This window comes from Mesitornis unicolor, unplaced genomic scaffold, assembly GCF_000695765.1.
Source record: "Mesitornis unicolor isolate BGI_N332 unplaced genomic scaffold, ASM69576v1 scaffold50112, whole genome shotgun sequence".
Taxonomy (NCBI): Eukaryota; Metazoa; Chordata; class Aves; order Mesitornithiformes; family Mesitornithidae; genus Mesitornis; species Mesitornis unicolor.
Window position 1 is genome coordinate 1 of NW_010170810.1, and position 15,666 is coordinate 15,666.

The window sequence follows — 15,666 nt, forward strand, 5'->3', positions numbered from 1 at the left end:
TCACTACCCGTTCGTCCAGTCCACACTTCATTCCCCTTGAAGGCCTTACCTCCCAGCTAAGTGGTGCACTTCCCCTGCAGGCTACATGAAGGCTGTCTGCATTCCTGAAACAGCTTCTTGAGGAAATACTGTTCTAATGTGAACTAGATCCACGGCATATGACATCCATATATTCCGTATCAGAATTAAATGCAACACATACGCATATTTGGTAACATAAGAGTAGCTGTGGTACCTCTTCAGAAAGTCTCTTGTTTTCACTGCCAACTTATGAAGGAGTTTTAGCATGTGAATTTTGAAGTGGACTGATTCAGCAGCAGAAACTGCTCAAACACCTGTGCAGCAGACAGGCAGTACTGTCTCCTGGCAGCCTGCACAGCCAAAACAAGGGGTATGTCACTTTTCAATCACCTGCAGCTTCTCCGGCCCCATCCTGCAGCATGACTTAATTTACTGATGTGAGCTGCAATAATACAAGGTGAGTATCACAACTATATGTGCACCAACAGGCATTTTTAGAGCAGGAGATTGCTGGCAAATCCTGATGTGCTCATTATTTGCTCACAGGAAGCCCTAAGCCCTCCCAAACAGTTGTTTGTTTTAAAGGAACAGTCACAGCCTCTGTAAGGTGGCTACAGAAATTTCAGATAGCTTTTTTAGATGGATATAACTGCATAGAGTTTTTCCTTTTAGAAAGAGTAAATGCAGAATCAAAGCACCCTGAAACTGTTTGGGATCATGGACAGCCAGAATTTTTTCCCCTCCACCTCCATATGTAAATCGCTCTATTTAGATTTAATGAAATATAACTGTTTCAGAAGTTTTGTTAACTTGTTGAACATTTTTGGCTAAAACATCTAAAAATTCTGAAACAGAAGAATACGAACCTTCCAGCTCAGTTCTGCTCTACTTTTCCCCATTACTTTGTCTGCATGAGAACGTATAAACCTTTGTTAGTTGGACCACGACATTGCATTTTCAGTGAGGCAACTGTGAAGCCCAGACTTACCAAGAATATAAAATGCAGCCAAACAAAATGGTAGTGCCCAGGCCAGTAACCAGGTTTTCATCTCTGTGCAGGCCTTGGCTAAATTCAGGTACACAAATTGTGATGTTCTGATTGTTTTCATCCAGGACTCCACAAAACAAAACACACAAAAAGAACAGTTAGCAAAGCTCATTTCAATGTCTTTCAAAGTAGTTGTCAGACTAAAGGTTTTCAGTGAAATACTTTTATTACTTCAGTGTGTAGGTACATTTCAGTTTCTATCCATCTTTTGAAAAGATCATACAGAAAATATCATGTAAATCTGACCTTGCAAATTCTGTGCTTCAAGCAAAACAAAAATGCAGTTTAGTAGGGTACTAAAGTTTCTTTTTTGACTAGAGCAGACAAAGAAAAAGACTGTACTTGAAAAATTCAGTACTTGATGTTCCAGGATGCATCTGAGTTTTTGGTGTCTCCTTGGAGTCAAGGCAAGGCAGAGGAGTAGCCTGCAGCACCAGCCCAAAGCAAGGGATCATAGCTGCACCTTATCTCTGATAAAAAGCTCTTTGAGCCGATGCTGAGTAAGGCAAACTGTGTTCCCACCTCCTCTTTTTTTCCAGCAGCTACATGGCATTCCCACTGGGACAGCACAACTGTTTTTAAGGGCTGAGGGCAAAATGCAGAAAAAGGGTACACCCAGATTAAAAATAAACTAAAATTCAGTCCCCGAGCTGGTGGAGGAGGACTTTGTACAGGCCTGCAGAGCTGCACAAACAGCTTTATCAGGACACAGCAGGGACAGCGCAGAGGTGGGAACAAAGGAAGGCGTGACAAAACCTTTTGGAGCACCTTGGCCAGAGATGTGCAGGATTCCCCACTTGTGTCCATCAGCAATGTCCCTGCAGCAAGGGAAGTCTGCTGCGTGGCAGACCTTTTAGCCAAGTCTGGCACCAGAAGGTTAAGGCACATTGTGATAAGCACAGGTTCAACAGGCATTACATTTTGTTTGTCCATTCCTTCTAAAGACATTTGCACCTCTGCTTTTTGGGTGTTGCAAATAAATACTTGTAGCTTGTATTTTTTTCAGACCTGGTTTGTAAGGTGGCTGATTTGCAAGACAGCCACTTTGAAAGTTCCTCCTTGAGCAATGAGTCAGCATTAGGTAAGTTTACAGCAAATCTGAGTGATGGGGCATGGGACACCTTAGTAAGTGCCAGCACACCACACACTCTCCAGCACATGCCACTGTGAAAGCTGCACAGGCCAGTATGAGAGACCTTATCCCACAGACAGGGGAGAAAGGAGCACCTCTGACAGCAGATGACAACCTTGAGAGCTCTCTGGCCTGGGAAGACAAGGAAGAACACCTGATTCAGGAGGTCTGAGTATGCTTGATGCATACTCTGACAAATACAATAAACACACTAGCAATGCATACAAGAATCATCAGAGCATACACCTAACTGCTGAAGGCTTTGACTGTCACAAGCATACAATAACACGAGGCCAATGATTAAATACATTGCTCTCTTCCTCTTTTTTTGTTCTTTTTTTCCAGTCTCAAGTCTTATGAGTAATTCAGATGTCCTCTAAATTAACCTCTATACTGTTTCAAAAACACTGCTTAAGCTCCATAAGTAAATCTTCCACCTAAATACTGTCTGTTTTCCCTTCTTAGCTCTAGAATACATTTGTGTGTGTGTGCCTGTGCCTACACATGTGTGTCAGAGGGAGATTCTTCCTTTCATCTCTCCCCTTTCTTCTTGGGAGGTGTCTGCAAAAACTTCTCCTTCCTGCCAACAGACTTATTTTCCTGTAGTCATTGCTTTTTCAACTATTCAACACTAAAAGTTGAGCAATAATAAATGAAGGGTTTTCAGCATTACTAATTTGAACCAGAAGTCTTCTTTAAGTGAAAAGAATGCTCCCTGTCCAAATATGTGAACCTGATGGTTATCTGGGAAATGGACACAGTCAAGTTGGGCTTGTAAAGCCTTGCTGGTTTTTCAGTAGCATGAAGAACTTAAAACTAAAGAGTTCCTTACTCCTAGCTCGCAATGCCAATCGTCAGAAGGTAAGTCCAGGAACTTTGCTGAAGAACAGCATCACCTTAAACAACTGGAACATAATTCCAAGTCCTTTCTCAGAATACTTTCTCTCAAAACAAAAGATGAGTGGTACACAAGTTTTTGCTCAATTAGGAGTCCAGAACTATGGCTATCTAGCATACCAGTTCTAGGGTAAAAGAACTGATTTTAGTACCTGCACTGATGGCCAGCACCTACTAAAATTTTGGATGATCACCCAGCTTCTTTCAGAGGTATCCAAGAGCCATTTGTTCCAACTCCCTTCCCAGCACGTGACCAAACAAATTACATGTTTAGTCTCATCCTATCATACAAGAACACATGTTTGCTAGATGAGGAATAGGCTACAAGACTCCGGGAAATCTGTCTGTAGGAAACAGGCTGGAATTGCTCCGGTGCAACAGATGCAACTCAGCCAAGGTAAGTTAAGCTCCCCTAGACCAAAGCATTTAAGGTACATAGAGAATGCCAATTGTATGGTCTCTCTGCTGCACAGATTTATTTTTAATGTTTGCAGTTTCTTCTGTGTAGGCCAGAACAGACCAAACCCAGCACTCCTCTGTACCTGAATTTGTTAATTCAGGTTTGCTAAATTCTTGCTTTTAATGCATGGCATGTCTAAAAGAACTTAAATAAAGCATTAGGTAACTTACTAGTTTCTGGTGGCTTGCTGGATAGTGCTGAGAAAGTGAGGTACATGACGTAGCAGCTGATAATTCCTGACTGCAGCAAACCAGAATGGGGCTGCCCTTTACAAGAAAGAGGAAAATACATGATTTTTGCAGACATTTTAACTGAAAAATAAATTCAAGCCCTTTCAAGCACACTAGTATCTTTCAGAAGATATTAGTATCTTTATGTTTTATTTAAAGGAGTTCATAAGTCTTTGAGGCAGTTTAGATATGCTTCAACTGGCATGTAAAGACAAAAAAACTCTGTCCCTTAGTTCTGCTGGCTGTTTTAGAAAGGCATTAAAGATTCCCACCTAAGTAAAGAATCACTCCTCTGCTCTCAGTAAAAGCACCAGCTTTCCAAAAGCTACTGACAAGCTGCCATGATAGTTTTATTTGCCTGTAAAATTTGTGTTAGTCGCTGAAACTACTATTTCCAGGTCCAATGTGTGCAAGATACCAATGGCACACATAAAACATACCAAAGTGTGAAATACGGGTGTTAACTCCTCCAGATCCAAACTTTACAGACGGTAAAACACATGCAGTCAAAAGTAAATGGTAAAACAGCGGTGAACGAGTTTGACAGCTATTACCTCAACTGCAACCACTGCAAGAGTTGTGTAAGCTTCACAACACGTTACCAGCCATCAGCACATGAGCCTTCTCTACAGTATGACTGTCAGAAGGCACACCCAAAATGTCTCACACCTCTGTAGTTTAGCAGCTGAGCTGATGATGACCAGCAACAGCACTTCCTATTGTAGATAAAGGCACGGGGGAAAGAGCAGTGAGAGTTTGTGCCCAAAACATGTCTCACGCCTCCAGGCACACAGCCCAAGAAGAGAAGAGGTCAGTGGACTCACGATTCTGGACACAGGGCGATATGGCCACCAGTGACGCAAAGAGACACAGGCCACCGTTGACACCAATCAGGACCTTGTTGTACATGCAGCCCTCTGAGTGCGTGTAGAAAAGAGCCATGAGGACCAGGGCAGCCACAGCAACGGAGTACAAGATAAGAGTGACCAGGGCAAGCAAACCACTCCACATCTGCTTGTGGTTTGCACCTGCAGTCCTGGGGAGAGAGAAAGAGAGATGCACCTTATCTCTGTCTTGCAAGGTTCTTCCCATGAAACAGGCAACCATTTCTTAGCATTAGTGTTTATCTTCTGTATTATCGCACCCAGCTGCTTCTGTAATTACAGCCCAGCACGACTCCTAAATCTGTGGGAACAGCCTGTCAGTGCATCTCAGCTCCATGCTTCAGGAATTTCCCCACCACGAGCTCAGTGTGCTGCAGGTTCAGCGAGCAAGCGGTGCTCTTCACACAAAGACAGCAAAGGCATATTGCCTGGCATGGCCTCTATCCTGCCCCTTGCACTACCTTGACAGTTTTATCACCCTTTTGCTCAAAAAGCCTTCTCTCCATCTGCGTCTTTCCCACCAGTCTCCCCTAGCTACAAAGCATGGCCCATCTTGTTTTCTTCTCTTCACCTTCCAAACACCTCTTGCAAAGAACACGTTTTCTTAGGAGTGGCAACTGAAAAAGGTGTTTTGGGACAAAGGATTTTTTGGCGCATAGGTTTTTATGAACTCTTGTTGTTTTGTGGAAACATGACTTACTTTACAATAATATCTAATGTAGAGAGTGCTAAAGTTAAATGCTGCTGCTGGAAATCTTTCATCCATAGAAAAGCAGCTACAGTAAACAGTAGTGAAAATAGCCACAGTATAAGGAGATCTCACCTCTTTCTCCCAGAAAGCAGGTACCTAACGAAGCCCAAAAGTTTGCTAAAACTCTTTTCTTAGCAGTCAGCATGCCAATTAAAACAAGAGAGGACTGCAAAAGTCTGTAGAGGAAGAAATGAGAGACCCAAAGGGTGGAAGTGGAGGCAGGAGTTCCTGCATATATGTGGAAGGACAATTTAAATATTTTTAAATTGATGAGAGGTTAAGGGCTAGGAAAGTAATAGCAAATATGCTTAAACCAGAAATGAAGTCAATGCCAAAATGGGGTATATGTGAGTAGGTAATGGGATCTTGCATATTTAGATGAAAGCAAAGAAGAGAAAGTAGCAGTTCTCACTGCGTTAAAAAAACCCCAATGAGCATTAAACTGACAAAAAAAGTAGTATTTACCAGTTTGCATCACTGCACACAGTTTTACTGTTACATTTTGCAAATCCAGTTTTACTCTCTTGCACTACTGTTTCTTAGCGGGTATAATTTCATATATAATATGAAACAACTTGAAGTAAGAGATTTTCACATCCCAACACGCTACTACTTATTGGAAGCTGAGCACTTCAGGTTAAGAATAAATCAGCAGAGTAGAAGTCAAGAAGGAGGAAACATCTTTGCTGGTGAAGGAGAAAGTAGATGAAGCAAAGATGAACAGCTCTGAAAACTGACATTAAACTGACTTTTTTCAGAAATTACATTCATGCTACTTTCAAATTCTTTGTTATGAGAAATGTACTGTTCAGGAGTCCACCAGAATTTTATACAAATAACTACTTGCTCAACACATACCAATTTTTATTCCATTTGTGTGCGAACTCAACAAGCAAGATGAGCTGAATGGCAATGAAAAGGAAACCTCCTGTTGCTCCTACGTAGCGCCAGGCTGCAAGGCAGAGAGGCAGAAAATAGGTCAAACTGCAGATGCCTTTCCTTTGAGATAAAATGAAACTGTTGTCTATGCAGTGAAGCTGTTACACAGTTGGAGTATCTCAAGCCCACAGATATAGCAGATGAGATTTCAGCTCAAAGGCCAGCTCAGCTAACCCAAGTTCAGCTCCCTGATGAATTCAGCTCACAAACTGCAGCACTTTCAAAATAAGCCTGTTAAGACATTTACTGAGTTTCCCAAATTCAGGGAATATTTGAGGAGACTATGAGTTACTCTTTTCAGACAGAAAATATTGAAACCTTTATTTGTGACTGGCGGGAGGGAAGTGGTGTGAAGGCATTTCAGAGGAATCTAAACCCTGAAATTGCAAGGTACTGGCACCCAGTACTAAAAAGGGCAGTTTCTTCCCTTCCAGATTCCAGTACTACCACAGAAAAACAAAGGTGGAGCTTATCTATTTACAAATGCCATCCTGAGCCGCTCCCAAAGAGACGGCAACACTTGGTATTCACTGTCTAGTTTTAAGACAGGTTATTTTTGACTACTTAACCATTGACCTACATATACGGTGTTTGTGTGGCTGACTGGATACTTTGGGCAACATATCTGGTATGCAACATCAGAAGTCACTGAGGATACAGACACCTATTTAAAGGTTCAGCTGCGTATACATCTTATGCTGCTGTGAAGTGCGGAGCCTCTAAATGACTCCAGGTGTGCAGCTGATTTCAGTGAAGAAGACCAAGGAAAAGACCAGCAAAGTTCAGCCATATCCTACCATTGTGTTTTCCTTTTGAAAAAAAGCCTGTGTAAGTGAGCTGGAAGAACAGAACAGTCAGGACACATTACCTTAGCAGACCATGTAGATATTTTGGTTTTTTTTAACTGTACCATAAACTCATTATTTGAAAGCAAGCAAAAACACTATTCATCTGGTTTTGCTAAACATATTGTATGAGCTTGATAAGCATGCTGTTCTTCAAACAAACCGAAAAACGGAAGAAGCAAGCACATAAAAAGTACATAAAAACAAAGGCAGGGAACAAGGTGTTCATGTGCAGTTGGGAGAGGTAGAGTAAGAAAAAGCAGACCACCAACTGAGTGAATAATGAAATAGCCAGACTCTCAGGATTTTCCACTGCCACAGGCAGGACACTGCAGGGTGTTTTATGGATCCATCATAGATAAGGTTAGCATGGCCGGTTCGGATTTAACACTACAGCCCAGAAAACCCAGTGCTGGCATGCAATACTTCTCCATGATTAAAAAAAGGGCTAAGCTTGGGAAAGCATGGCAAAAGCTTTTTTATTTAAAAAAAAAATAAAATCAAAAACCAAACAACAACAACAACAAAACACACACACACAAAAAATAAAAAGAAACAAAGAAAAAATAAGCAGGAGACAGTTTAGCAGGACGTGCAGAATACAGCTTTAGAGAGAAAGGTCAAGAGCTAATTTGGGGAAGAAAGCTTGTTATGACTGCATCTCCACACTAGGTTAGACTGTTGCTGAGAAATCTAATCAGCACAACAATTTGTTTACCATTTTCCCCAAACACTTCAGTTCCTAATAACTTTTCACCATGAAAAGGGTTGCTGGCAAAGATGATAGGCAGTGTTGCTTGCTCATGAGTACGATGCATTGCACTGCTACATCTTCCTAATCCAAACAGTAATTAAATATTAAGGACAAGCACATACAGCCGTCTGTGACTTTGCAGACAACGGGAATAGGGATAAGGAGCCCTTCACTTCTGGGGCATCAAACTGAATGAGGACCAAACAGGCAGTGTGAGCAAGAAGCCGAATTACACCTATCAGTGGTTTACCTGAAGATAAACTTTTTCCTTAGTTTCCCCACAGTATGTCTGCCCACTCTATTCTCTTCCCCCATGTTATTCCTTCCTCTTCCCCTTTTAAACATCCTGGCTAGAGGAGACTGGTGTTCAAAACACAGGTAACGAAGCAAAACTTCAGCAGAAGCAGGGAGCAGACTGCTCCTTTGCATTACTGATCCCACCCCCTTCCAGCTGTAAGTGCAAAGGCTTACAAGTACCTGGTAAACTGAAGAGCACAAACTCATCTTGGTACCACCAGGATTTTTGCTCCTAGCCCACAAGAGGCCTGCGAGAAGCCTCCGCCCAGAACTGGCATTTAAGCACTGGGCCAGTACCAGCATGCCTGCGCAGTGCCAGGCCGTCTTCCAAAACTGGAAATGCTTCAGGAACAGCATCCTCAGCAGGGCAACATGCCCCAAGAAGTCTAATTTTACCTTACTGCATTTATGGCACCAGCCTGAAAGCTAACAGCATCCCAAATTCTTTGGCAGCATCACAGGTTTCCAAGCAGCAAGCACCAGCTCCTGGCAGGTCACCGTGCCCCCTCGAGCGCTGGCTCCTCTCCACTGCACAACACAGACCCTGGCTGCTGTGCTACAGCAGAGCTACGTGCACAGGCCAAACTAACACACAGCTCTGCGTTATGAACAATTTCTTGTGCACCATTACAGCTCCCTGCTTCTCAAAGAATATATAAGACAGTATTGCAGTGGGGTTTTTTTACCTACCCATTTTGCCTGCTCTTGGTCAGAAAAACACATGCTCTTTATGGCATATCCACATGAAGACCACGTACTCTGTGCACAGAGAGTTCGCCCCCAAACAGCTCCAAATATTGCTTTTGCACCTGGACTATACTGGCTTTACTTGAAGAAATATAGCTATATTCACATTGATCAGACATTTAGGATTTACAACCACTCACAAGACAGTACAGAACAAAGCACCAAAACAAAACAAGAGGGATGTACCATTGAGGAAAGTGTCCTGATCTGGAATGAAGAAGGCTCCTGAGCACATTCCTGCCAGAAGTATGAGTTTAATGAGCCAGAATCTAGACAAAAAAAAAATAATAATCTGGTTATAATATGAATTGGGGGCCTTCAAATCAAGTACCATGAGAAATCTCTATTTAAAAGCCAACAAGAGAAAAACCAGCTTTTGATGACTGATGGCCACTTTAGTTGATCTTCACGTGACTGCAATACTTCTGACAAAAGCAGTAAAATCAGCTTTTGTTTTGTTTTGTTTTGTTTTTGCCTAGTATCACACCCAACTGGAAAGGAGGCAGCACAGACCTGTAAAGAGAAGTGGAAATTAAGCAATCAACCAAATACTTACCCGTTATGAATGTATGCCCGGCAGCTTTTGCTGCTGTTAATTTTGATGGTGAACAAGAAGAACAGAAAGAAGAAACAGGCCATTCCAAAACAGACTTTGTACACTGCAGAGTATCCCACCAGCTTCTCACACATCTCACCTGCCTGGATACTCTTGCACATTTGCGTGTAGAAGGGAATCTGAAAAGCACAACATGTTACAAGCTGTTAAGACAGGACACAGGGCTCCTCATAACTAAGCATGTCTACGTCTACACACCACCGACTTTTCACTGGCTTCATTTCATGCCTTTCACTACTTATACCCTTCAGCCTGGATTTAGGGGTTCAAGGGACATAAAGAAATGTAAAACACAAGTGACTGGAGTTTTCCAGAGCCTCAACTCTCAACTACTTCCAGATGCTTTGGGGTACAAGTTCACCTACCTTTTCTTCAGCAATGTTGACTTAGGCTGTTCCTGCCCCTTATTATTTATCTCCTCACCCCTGGACCACTTCCTCCTTCACCTGCTTTACAGCAGAAGACTTTGATTGCTTCAGTAATCATGAGCCATATAGCAGTTTTACCAGCTGAAGGGGTATGAATGGGGCTGGAGGGAGGAAGCTCTGGCTTGTGCTGCCCTTGGTGGACACACAAACTGAAGCACACTCAAGGGTAGGGTGTGAAGCACACACAGGGGCAGCAAGCCCCCTCCCCTCCATCACAGCCTCCAAAAAGGAGCTGTGCCAGTTGCCCTGATTTTGTTTTAAATTAACAGAAAGACAGGAAAATTCCACCTTTCCCTTGACTCATTAAATATTTGCCTTTCAAGCCTTGCTCACAAGGGTAAAGCAAACAGCTGCACATTTTGGCTTCAATTTCACCAGGCAGGGTGCTCAAAAAGGCAGGTCTGTGTGTGGCCAGGACTCAGTCCCGTGGGGTGCCTCTATGCAGACAGCCCCTGTCACAGCCAGGGAGCCATTCAGCTGTGGAGAAACACAGACATTTAATTAGAAAACCACTGTTTGTCTCAAAGAAAGAAAGGCCTCCCTGTACACTCATGGCCTTCAGCTGAGGCTGGTGAGAGCAGTCCGTCAGGTAGCACATCAAACCCTCTGGAGCTGATCACTGCTACCTGCACAGGTAACCAGAGGAGACAGAAGACAACGTGTGCCAGGACACAACATGCACAAATAAATAACCTGGGCAAAGGAAATGGGACTCAGATTTCAGACAGCATTCAGCCACGCATTCAGATTTTGCTTAGGAAAAAATATACAAAGATTGGGGACAACACCATCTTTGAACATTTCCAAGAAATTAGCAAAGATAGGAGTCTCTCCTTCCTTCAGCAAGCAGGTCAGTGCACAAAACCAGGACAAGGAAAGAACAAACAGGACCCAAGAGCAAGTGATCAGGCAGCATTCCCAGCTGAGTTGAAAGCCATACAAGATGCAGGAAACAAGGGATAAACACATAAACTGCCAGCTTCCAGACAGCAGGCTCTGAATGCTGCTTCCCTCCACAGGGTATGCAACTTCCCATCCTGTGTCAGCAACACAAACCAGTCAGGAGCTCAACAACCCTCCCAGCAGTTTCCCAAAAAGAGCAAGTGTTTTATCAGCTCCCAGCAACACTGAGTTGCTGTGCTAAGGGCAGGAAACCTAACCATGGTACCAAGCTGATCCTAGCTGGGCTAGAACCAGCTGAGGAGATGAAAAGCTGGTCTCCATGCAGCTGCATGGTGTTAACAAGCACAGATTCAAGCGAGGCCACTCAGAGATGCTCTTTCAGATATGAGTAGCCACTGTGTAAGAAGCTGGACAGTAAGTGAATAGCTGTGGCAAACTCACATGCAAGGGTTTTTAGAGAGCTCGTGAGAAATTGTCTGGAGCATCCGCAATGCCTCTCCCAGGTTCTGAAAGGCAACGAAATGTAAAAGTGGGCAGACATACTAGCATCTAAAAAGAGCAAACAGATGAACTGGAGTAATTAAGTGACCTATCATTGCCACAGTGATGCCAGAGCAAGTTGTGAGGACACAGCAATGTCAGAAAAAACAACTGGGCTACCAATTAATGCTTTCCAGTTCTTTGCTTACAATAACCATCAGTCAGCAGAGATTAAAAAGATGCATAATACTGAATAACAATATTTCTGAGAAAATTAGGTATTTGTTTGATATAGACAATAGTACTGACCATGGAGACACACTTTTGTAAGATCTGTACTTGGTACCAAGAGGCATTTTGCTTGTGAAACCCACAGAACAAAACAAAAAAATACCACAGAACTTGATTAATTGACAAGCTAATTAAAAACAGATCTCTGGGTAACTATGAATTGGCATCTTTTTTAACTTCACAGGTTTCTACAGAGTTCTTGTCAGGATGTTTGACCGTGTATGTTCTTTTCTCCATTTAGTAGTAATTTCCTTACAGATCGGGCTGGGAGAAAATGGATAGATTCACAAGAACAATAGCTCAGTTTGCGTCTACACAAGAAACAAAGAGCTCAGATGTCATGTAGTATGCATAACACTACACAGGAATAAGTGATGGCCACAGGAATAGTCCTGCGGGATTGAGCACCCTTTTTGGAGACCCATGATCCTAAAGGAATAAAACAAGAATAAAACCAAACTCTTGGGGACCCTGGCAGATACTGAACATGAGCACAATGCTGGGGACAAAAGGGCTGATGTAATGAGGCAGGCATGTTTTCATGAGAAGATGGTCTACTGCTGGGAACCATTTATCAAGGCTTATGTGACTTCTTCACTGAAAGTTAAAAAAGACTATTTTAAAAAAAATAATTCTGTATCTCTGAAACATATTCAGCTGCCAAGCAGCCTGCCCAGCCTGTGTGATTTATCAGACTTTCCATTTGCTGGGTAGTTCTGCCAGCTGTTAAAACTCACCGATTAGTTATTTGCCAAGTCTGATACAGTGAAATATCTGCTTTTATACCTTTAAAAGCAACATATGCTAAATTCTTTGGCCTCTGAGTAGGGGCACAAAGCATTCTTGCTGCAGAAACACAGTATACACTCAGATAACGCAAGCGCCTCCACTGCTGCACAAGCTATGATGTTATCACAGGAAAGCTGGTAATCTTCCGAGTGCAGCAAAACCTTTTGAGACGATGGCAACATCTACAGAAACGGGGCCAGGGTACCCTGCCCTGGCTTTTACCTCACTGCCAGCTGCTGGCACTGAAATAGAGGCAGTGCAAGAAGCAAGCCAATGTGGTAACACTGCACCCAGACCTGGGGTCTGAGCTTGGGTCTGTCCGAGCTTGGGTCTGCCTGCACCCAAACATGCAAATACAAAAGCACAGGAAATAGCATCAGTGGGGGGAAGGGAAGGAAGAAGTGTGTAGAAATGAGCCTGAGGAGCCCAAAGGAGACCACTTCCATCCAATGTCCTCATCCAACAGAGGGAGAATGTGCCAGAATAACTGTGTTATGAAAACATGACAGAAATCTGTGTAGGTGTGGAGACAAGAGCAAGAAAACAGCTAAAACTGACTGTCTTGAGCAGTTGAGAAATGGAACAGAAAATCAAAAAACAATTACACCAAAACACATGCCATCTTGCATCTATGGCTAAATTCTTATCAAAAATAAGGAATGGGCACTACATTTGAAAAACCCCTCATTTTTGGTAGCAAATTTGGGTTTTAACATAGTATAATGGAGTTAAGGGCCAAGACACAAAGCTGGCTGGGGAAACAAGCCTGAAAGCATGCTCTGCCAGAACATGAAACCATCTAGAATTGCAATGCTTTGACACAGCTTAACTGGTTTTTACTGGTGTTTATTTTCCTGAGAGCATCTTCCTTATTTTTCCTTTCATGATTTAAGAAGGACATGGATATTTTCAGGGTGAAATCACTGGTTTTGAAACAGTTTTAACATTAAAAATTTAATTAAAAAATAAACCAAAACACTATTTCAACAGACCAAAATAATTTTCTACCTTTTCTTCTCTCAATTGTCCTTTCAAAGCCTGTGAAATGCAAAGTTTTGCTTCAATAGAGCATTCATAAGTAAAGCTGTACCTGTTTTTCAAAAAACAGAATAACTGGAAAGAAATAATGTATGGATCAAGGGACAGAAGCACTTCGTCAAGTTGGGTCCTGCTTTGCTTCATTTTGGAACAGAATCAAGTTTCTAAACCATTTCATGTAACTGCACATTGGTCTTTTCTGCCTTCCTGTCCCCATCAGTGAGGCTCTCATGTCTTGACCAATGCTCTACCCCATCTTTTGCCTTGATACACAACCATGCTCCCCTGATATCTATTCTACACACTACTATTCAAAGTATTTTCCTGGTCAAAACCATCCAACTCCTTCCCTATCCCTTCTCTGCCTCTTGCTTCTTCCCCAGAGATCAAACACAACTGCCTTAGTTTCTTTGCACATTTTTCAGAATTTAATCCTTTGGGTCTCTCTCCTTTGGCATCCTGCGGGCGCAGGAACATAAATACTGCAGATAAATACTGCAAAACAAATACAAACTTTTTTTTTAAGTCTTTGCTTAAGATGTCCATAAGATAAGTACATCTGCTGTTGCTTTCTCTCAAAATAATGCCAAAGGACCAAATGCTACAACAAATACTTTTAAAACTAGATTGAAAAATTTACAGCAAATCAACTGAAAAATACCCTCTCACTGACAAGGGTGAGATTCCTTTCACGGAACATCTGCATGAGTATATGAAGTCTAAACTGATAAAGCAGACATGCAGTTCTCTGCCAAGATCAGGGCTCCACAAAGGACTGCATTATTTTTTTATTTTAATACAAAATTTTAAAAATTCTAAATAAGATTAATTAAAGTTCTCTCTCAAGAGAGGTTGAAGTCCTAGAAGCATCATCCAAAGTGCTTGCTTACAGTCTGGCTTCAGGAGCTAGGAGTGCTCCACGACCCAGCCAGAAGCAAAGGAATCAGTAAGTGCTCAGCACCTTAAAAACACAGTTCCTCATCGGGGAGCTGAGACTGGTTAGTATGAATAAATATTTTCAAGGTGCACTCTAATACAACTGGGCTGAATTAGTTTCAGGAGTCTTTGAACTTCTAACAGCTCCAACCATAATTATTAAATTAGAGAGCAGATAAAGAAAGCCTACTTTCAGATGGTCGGATTCCCATTCAAAGACATCAAATGCCCTAAAATAAGAGAGTGATTATCCTTCCACTTCACGCTAACAGCCACTCTTTGTGCCGTTTCTTCCCACACTGAGCTTTCAAGACTACGAACTGGAAAAGAAATTTGGCAATACTGAAAAGCATGTTGTTGAAGGCTTCAGCGAGTATTTTTTGTTAGGGATACAAACTGCATTAAAACCACACTACTGATGGAAAACGACTTTATGAAATTTGGGTATGAGCACGTAATTTGTCTCTCATACACTTGACTTCCTTGGGTTATTCACTTTATTGCCAAGCTAAGCATCTACTAAGTCAAAGTAATTCCTGGCAAGTGGTTTCAGCATGCACATGTTGAACAGTTTTTAAGACGCAGCTCACAGGCAAGCACCATGTCTGCTCTGGGCACTCTTGCAGGGATGTCAGCAATTTCTGGTAGCAGGGGGTAAGAAGGTGGCACTAGGATAACTCAAGTGAAGCGCCATTAAACAAAAGAAAATTAGGACAGAATATACAAAGAATGGGAAGAAAAAACTGGGGGAAACGGGAATTAAAAAAGGTCCTTGGCAGCAGAACATAGAAACCCTCAAACTTGCCTCACGATAAAACTCTTGGTGCCTCTCTATTGCTGGCACAGGGTGCTACCATCTGCTTCTAGATTGGGGCTGCTGCAGAGGGAAGCATTGCACAGACAACTCCAAGTCAAGCGCAGAAGGTTACCAGTGCATCAACCCAACCAGTGAGTGGTTAAATGAGGAAACAGCCTTCACTGTGCACTCACCAGCACTGTCCTTTGGGAGGGTAACACAACAAGCAGTCAGGGAAGCCTTCTGAACCTCCAGGGCAAGCACATTCACAGTCTCAAGGCAGGTCCAATGCAGAGTTTAGTCCAGAAACTTAATTTTTAAGAATTAAGCAATCCAGCCATTGTTTCCTCTACTTAAAAACAGACTTCTCTTCTTGTAGTTTGT

The 15,666-nt window shown here is 42.4% G+C and overlaps 1 protein-coding gene across 1 annotated transcript in view; it reads right to left on the reverse strand.

The window, feature by feature from the left end:
• Positions 1-1,009: 1,009 nt before the first annotated feature.
• LOC104537031 (serine incorporator 5-like) overlaps positions 1,010-15,666 on the reverse strand; it is a gene marked incomplete at its 3' end in the record, with an annotated part of 15,652 nt that continues 995 nt past the window's right edge. Inside the window, 6 exon segments of the mRNA XM_010179802.1 lie at positions 1,010-1,136; positions 3,729-3,824; positions 4,613-4,824; positions 6,282-6,375; positions 9,192-9,274; positions 9,562-9,740. Coding sequence (XP_010178104.1) covers positions 1,010-1,136; positions 3,729-3,824; positions 4,613-4,824; positions 6,282-6,375; positions 9,192-9,274; positions 9,562-9,740 — 791 coding nt within the window.